The sequence below is a fragment of the Penaeus chinensis genome, chromosome 7, assembly GCF_019202785.1.
Source record: "Penaeus chinensis breed Huanghai No. 1 chromosome 7, ASM1920278v2, whole genome shotgun sequence".
Lineage (NCBI taxonomy): Eukaryota > Metazoa > Arthropoda > Malacostraca > Decapoda > Penaeidae > Penaeus > Penaeus chinensis.
The window spans coordinates 41,961,861-41,969,360 of NC_061825.1; the positions used below are offsets into that span (position 1 = coordinate 41,961,861).

At 46.0% G+C, this 7,500-nt stretch overlaps 1 protein-coding gene across 2 annotated transcripts in view; it reads right to left on the reverse strand.

The window, feature by feature from the left end:
- Positions 1-3,258: 3,258 nt before the first annotated feature.
- The window catches only part of LOC125027103 (early growth response protein 1-like), a 19,713-nt gene continuing 15,471 nt past the window's right edge, over positions 3,259-7,500 (reverse strand). For both annotated transcript variants that reach the window (XM_047615925.1, XM_047615926.1), the window contains exon 2: positions 3,259-6,248. In XM_047615925.1, the coding sequence (XP_047471881.1) occupies positions 4,495-6,248 (1,754 nt within the window). In that variant the 3' untranslated portion in view covers positions 3,259-4,494. The remainder of the gene's footprint in view (positions 6,249-7,500) is intronic.

Consider the following 7,500-nt stretch of genomic DNA (forward strand, 5'->3'; position numbering starts at 1 on the left):
TTTGTGTGTGTCTACTGTGTGTGAACATGTGTGTGGAATTCATGTTGAACAAATTGTAAGTAGAACAACGACGTGACCTGACCGCCTAGTACATATATATATGCCTTTATGTATCTCTTGTCATATATGCCCTGATGAAGCAGTAAATGGGAAAAGGCCTTCGGCATATTCGTGTGTTTTCCTGCACTTCCCTTCGTGAACATGTGTGTATGTGTATGTATGTATGTGTGTATGTTTACATGTGTATATGTATATATATATATATATATATATATATATATAAGTATATACATATATAAATGTATGTGTGTGTGTATATTCATTGATAGATAGATAGTCATTGACACATATCTTTGTTTAAAAGTGGACTGTGTTAGACAAAGAGAAAGGGAATAGGATTAAGTTAACTGATCGGCATAAAAAGTACACTATCACTTAGCCAGTACCTGAAGGACCAAGGTTTCAACATTTCCTTGCAACGTCCCCAACTGCTTGGATGAGGATCGCTTGAGGGCTAACTGAGAAGGTCTATTGTGTTTACATCAGTCGTTAGCTAACCCTGTAAGTGGCCTGAATGGTTGCGTTAGAATGTTTTATAAAGGTTTTTTTTTTCTTATCATGTTTATTGTTATCATTATTTACTTATGCTGTTGTTATCAGTATGCAGTGTTTAGTTATGGGAAAGTTTGATAAATCGCTCTGTTTGCTAATGTATTGTTCGCGCAGTTCGAACAAATATGGAAGACGGAAGTTATGTTAACAAATATTTTCACGATAATAGAAAATAGTTTTACTAGGTGATGGCATGGGCACAGTACTGTTAGTCTCTGTGTGGTTTTGGTATTTTAGGGCTTCGAACTCAAACCGGTATGTTGCATCTTGCTGTCTGCAGGATCATTTGTGGAGCAGCGTTGAAATAATGTATGTTTACTACACGTATGTCTGTGTTGATAGTGTAGGATTTCTAGCTTATGCGACAATACGTGTATGTATATATTGTGTGTATGTGAATATGATATGTATATACATACATATATACATATGTGTGTGTGTGTGGTATTTCTTTATTCAGTCTTGGATGTAGAAAATAAATATTTTCTTTTCTGTCCTTTTTTTTTTGTTTTGTTTTGTTTGTTTTTTTTTCATTTTATCAGATTTGTATTTAAAGTTTAGATCTTGCAAATCAGATTTATAGTTTGTTCAATAACTAATCATAGTTATGTTTTTAGAGGTTATTGTATATGTTTTACTTTATTTTAGTAATTTCGATTTAGGTAATCTTTACCTTTATTTGGGAAGATATTTTTATTTTATTTTTTGTAGTTAGGCCTATTTTTTGGCGTGGTCAAAAGAAGAAAGAAAACAACATGTATTTCAGCATAAAATTATATTAGTATTTTACACGTATATTATACACACTTTATAACATTTAAAATTTTTGGTAAATAAATAACGACTTCAATTAACAATATTCCACAAATTTAATCTTCTGACAACCTTTTTATTCACTTATATCCATGAAGGAACATTTATGACGTCACTCGCTCATAAACCAATAGGAGACCGTCATCAGATGACGTCACAGAGTACAAGACACCACAAATGGAGTGAACAGTGAACACACATGGCAAATGTAGTAGTCTAAAATCACGTCAGCATTTTATCACTTTCCATTGATCAAATTACATGCCTACATATGAACATTGAACATTGATTGTCCAATTAAGACTATTGCAAACTGTAAGTGAGATTTTGAAGGTATGAACATGTAAATGGCATTAGCTGCGAATGGCGCGGGATGCGAGAAATGGTTGTCTCAACATGTGCTGAAAATTTTTTCACATATCTTTACAATACACAATTATAAAATCTCATTAATACAACCGTTTTTTTTTATAATTATTATTAATATATTTTTTTTTAAATGCTGAGAGATGATGAATATACACGTGGGAGTTTCCTTTCCAGCACAAAACAACAACGTACAGTAGTATTTATAGAGACCTTAATAAAAAGTATTTCACATTTCATGGACTTGTTTCTCTCGAACATTCTCTCTATACACCGACAGAAATTTGTACACAGAATCAAGAACTCACAGGCAAATAGAGTCATAAGGCGATTTTGTACCGTTAAGTCCAAAGTCTGGCAACGAGCGGAGGATTTTCGCCTATAACGGCAGTCACAGTTTATTCTTTTTTAATATACAGTCACCGGTTTTGTTATCTTATATATATATATATATATATATGTATTATTTATATTATATATATTATATATATACATACATACATATATACACATTAATATATATATATATATATATATATATATATATTCATGTATATATATACATATAGATATATGTATATACATATATTTACAAGTATATATATATATATATGTAATTATTTTATTTTCTGCCACACAACTTTGGAAATGGCGTTACACCGCAGAACCCCAAAGTCGGGCCACGAGTAGACTGACTTTTTGTTATTGATATTATTTTTCATGTATTCATATATTTATTTACTTATGTTGTTTTTTTTAATTAAGTATAAAAAGGGTCATTTAATGAAGACGATATTCAAAAAATGATTTGTGCGTAATTGTTCAACTAATTGTGGGGACTTGAGGAGGGAGCAAATGGCTTGAGATATCTATTCATGTCGTTTTGTCGGAAACGGTTTATATATATATATATATTAAAGGGTTTTTATCTTATACCCCTATAAAGTCTCATGTCATTGATGTATGTCTTATAAATATATAAATAGTCACGTGTGTGTATGTATGTAAGAGCGTGTGTTTTTGACTATATGTGCGTGTGTGTGTGTGTGTGTGTGTGTGTGTGTGTGTGTGTGTGTGTACGTGTGTCTGTATGTATATCGGCGTATGTGTGAGTGCGCATGTATAAAAACCACACACGCGCACGCACACATTCACACGTAGGTACAGAGAGTGAACTAAAAAAAAAAAAAAATTAGGCAGGAGGTGAGAGAGGACAGTCCCCACGTCGCCACGCTCGCCACGGCTCCAGCTCGTCACCAACTTTGACCCGCCGTGACAGTATCTTGTCTCGGCGGTATTAAGAGCTACCCAGGGGGGTGGGGGACAGTCGTGATGCAGGGGAAGAGAGAGAGAGAGAGAGAGAGAGGGAGAGAGAGAGAGAGAGGGAGAGAGAGAGAGAGAGAGAGAGAGAGAGAGAGAGAGAGAGAGAGAGAGAGGGAGGGAGGGAGGGAAAGAGGGAGAAAGAGAGAGAGAGAGAGAGTCTGATCCAGAGTCTTATCGTATTTAGAGAAACGTTTTATTTTTATTTTTTTTTACCAGTGGCGAGGACAGTTTACCCGAGGGAGAAACGGTCTGCTTATGAAGGAAAGAGGGAGAGAAAGTGAGAGACACAGTAAGAGAGTGGGAAAAGGCAATCAGTTCCAGGACTCTTTTTTTTTTCAATATTCTCTTATTTCCGGACGTAAAATTCACGTAGAAAAATATAAATAAAAGTCGACAGCTACAGATCACAATAATCAACATAAATCACAATCTAACATCACATGGCATTCCAAATATTAGAAAACAACAAGTGAGGAGCACAGCCTGATCAGTGACGTCACAGCCTGATCAAGTGACGTCACAGCTTGACCAGCGGCGCCACAGACTGAATGATCTATGGCGCCAAAACATGATCAATGACGTCATAACGTGATCAGAGACGCCATAGCCTGATCAGTGACGTCACAGCCTGATCAGTGACGTCACAGCTTGATCAGTGACGCCACTTCTTGATCAGCAAACGTCACTGTCTGATCATCGACGCCGCTGCTCGGTCAGAGTTGTCACAGTCAGCCACACCAACGTTACCAGCAGTGACATCGCCGACAAGCTAGAGACGTCATGGTCTCAACAGTGACGCCAAAGCCCGTAACATCCGTGGGAGGACTGTTGGCATGACCACAAGCTCCGGGAATGGTGGCACTGGCACTGTACAAGGTCAGGTATGGCACGGCAAAATTTGACACTGATGATGGCACAGGGACACAAGACGCCAGTGCTAGGCTGCGCAAGGCGATGCTCAGTTATGAGACCAAAATAAAGAACTGACTTAGTGGCGTAGATCATGACACTGCTGCGCGACCTATCTTTGATACACTTCACCAGTCACTGCCACACTTCTGAGGTCACGGCCGCACACACTGCAGAGGTCACGGCCGGTCACTGCCACACTTCAACATATAAAAATATTGGTGACGGCGAGGCCTTATCACAGGTTCCCGCCCGGCGGTGGCGCGGCGCCCCCGAGGTTACCGTAGTTATGGGTTAATGGTAAGAGTTAATAATGGGCGCGGTGAGAGAGAAGAGGCTGCCGCTGCCGTCTGCCGCCCAGCGCAGGGAATCGCAGTGTCTGGCCCCGCCCATAAAGCTTAGTTAAAGCTTGTAAAAAATGTCTTAATGGAGTAGGAGAGCTTAGGAAGAGCTCCGGGGGCGGTGGGGGGCCTACACCGTCGTCACCACCACCCCGCCGGCGCCAACAACTCCCGACGACACCAGCTGCTGTTGGTGCTGCCCAGTCTGTTGTTGCTGCTGCTGCTGTTGCTGGCCGGGGGTCTGCTGTAGGTGGGCTTGGGGCTGCTGCTGCTGCTGCGTGCTGGTGCCCGCCGCAGAGAGGGACACTCCGCTCGTGGTCGTGGCTGGGGCGGTCGGGGCCGTCGCGCTCGGGGAGCTGCCACTAACCTTTTTGAGCTTCTGTTTAAGGTGAACTTTCGCGTGTCTTTTCTTTTCGTCGGATCGCGCGAACTTTCTGGAACAGACATCACAAGAAAACGGCTTCTCGCCGGTGTGCGTGCGAATGTGCGTGGTGAGGTGGTCCGAGCGGGAGAACGACCGCATGCAGATCCGGCACTGGAAGGGCTTCTGGCCCGTGTGGATTCGGATGTGCCGCGTCAGCTCGTCCGACCGGGAAAACCGTCTGTCGCAGTTCTCGACGGGGCACGCGTAGGGGCGCTCGTGCACCGGCGTTTTACTCGGTCTATTGGGGTACTTCCGCGGTTTGACCGGGAGCAGCTTGAGGGGGAGCGGGCTCTGTTGGTACACCTGGGAGAGAATTTCATGTCCTTTACTCGTGGACTGGTTGTACTCGGCCAGGTTAGCGGAGTCCTGGTACAGCGGCTCCTGTTTGGGCACGACCACTCCTGACACGCCCGACGGACCCGCTACTGGTTCCCCGAGGCTGCCCGTCACGCCGTAAGTCACCTCCGCGGTAAAGCCCGAGTACTGGAACTTGTTGCCCACGCCGCCCACATTGCCCACCATGCCTCGGCTGAAGTGAACGTGCGCCACTCCTGCTTGGCCGACGTTGGCTAACTGCTGCTGCTGTTGCTGCTGCTGCTGCTGCTGCTGCTGTTGCTGTTGCTGTTGCTGCTGCTGTTGCTGCTGCTGTTGTTGCTGCTGCTGTTGTTGCTGCTGCTGCTGTGGTTGCGGCTGTGGTTGTTGCTGAGGTTGCTGTGGTTGTGGTTGCTGTTGCTGAGGTTGCTGTTGTTGTGGTTGCTGTTGCGGCGTGGATGGGATTGGTAGTTGCGGCTGCTGCTGTTGCTGTAGCTGCGCGCCTGTGAGGGAGGAGGTGGTGACGACGGGGGCCGAGGAACACGTGGAGTAGGTGGGAGGCTGTTTGAGCGCCCCGGCTTGTGTGTCGAAGGGCAGGAGGAGGTCTGTGGTGGAGAGTGTGAGGGCCGGCAGGCGATCGTCGTAACCGCCGGTGGGGAAGCCCCCAGACACTGAGGCGGCGGGGTCCGGCAGTACCTGCTGGCTGCCGCCCGCAGGCTGGTGCAGGAACCCGAGGAAGGGAGAGTTGGGGAAGATCCAGGCGTTCAGCGCGGTGGGCGAGGGCGTGGTGACCTGAGGGCCCGCCAAGGAGGCTGCGGGCGGCGCCGTGGTGAAGGAGCCGCGGTACTGCAGCTTCTGACTGTCGCTGCTCTGAGCGCCGCCACCTGCCGCAGCCGCCGCCTGATGCGGGAACATGGCGGCGTCAGGGGAGCCGCAGGGGCTGCCCGCCACCCCTGGGGAGGCAGCGCTGGGGCTCCCGGCCACCTCCTGCACCTCCTGCTTCACAGCCTCTTGTTGTAATGGCGTTGAGGTCGGGGTCGGGTGGAGGTGCTGGGGGTCCTGGGGCTGGCTGGGGTGCAGGGAGGCAGGGGACGCGGGGTCCCCCTCGCTGGCAGAGCTGCGCTGTTCCTCCGCGCTCCCCACCGAGGCTGCAAGAAAAGAACATTTGGTCATCCAACTTGGTCACACGCAACAAATATCATGCAAAATGGCATTAACGTAGAGAAAAGACAAAAGACGCCGTTTAGACGAGGTGCCCGGCACTCACAGTTAGCTGCAAAATGTCAGCACAGAAATATTCATGATAGCACCATCTTGGCACGTAAAACTATAAACAGTGAGAGCGCCACAATAAGAAGGGAAGTCACTGTAAATGTGGCGGAAGGGCAAGTGGGGGAGGGGGAGGGAAGGAGAAGGGGCTGAGCAGGGTCACTTCATGAATGAGACTGTCAGCCTGCACGCCTGCCTGCCTGTGTATATCTGCCTGCCTGTCTGTCTGCCGCCCCAATGCCTGTAGCGGCTACGGAGTAGTCCGTCTCTTGTCCTTTGATGAACTGTAACAACCTACACTAGCTTCATTTCCTAAGAGAACCATGTGTTTTGTTTATATTTAAGATCCCCCTTAATTCATTAATGTCGGTGATGAGGTGAGCGCGGCGGCTCGGCGGGGCATGATCGTGGTGTGTGGTGGAAACGTGTGATTATCTTGTTGTTCCCAACCATATTTTATTACCATTTTCAATTGGATTAACCAGCCACGTGTTAGGCCGCTTGCGCTTCCCGGCCCTCAGCCCGCAGGCGACCTTACGCGCCACGTGCCACTACTCCTCGCCCGCCTTCCACAACGTTTCGTTCCTTCGGGGACGTCGGATGTGGCATGCGTGTTCCCTCTAGGAGATCGTGCTTCGCAAGACTGTCGTGAGCGAACACTTGCGGATTTGTGGCGCTAGACTGAGGAAAAGTGTCATAGAGGCGAGGCAAGTGCCATGAAGAACATTGTTACGCTCATCCGAGTCATTTTCAACATCATTAAACTCCGTATTTTCGTCTAAAGTCTGTCTACTTCCCTGCCACCAAGCTCAAGTTCTGCGCTAAGAAAATGGGGTGTTTATCAGCGCAATATGTGCGTATTGTCGGCACGGCAGGTGCGTACTGCAAGCACGTTAAGTATGCGCTGTCAGCACATTAAATGTACCCTTTTATCATGTCAAGTGTGTCCTGTCAGCATCTACAGCTATGATTTTACTATTAATTCCAAAACGTTATGTTAACCCATTCTAATGACTTATCATCAGTATGCACAAAATATACCAACAGAAACGAGAAATGAGAGAATGGGGAAAAAAACAGGCAAAATGTAGCAAATTATAATTTTTTATTAATTCCTTCATCCATCCCCTA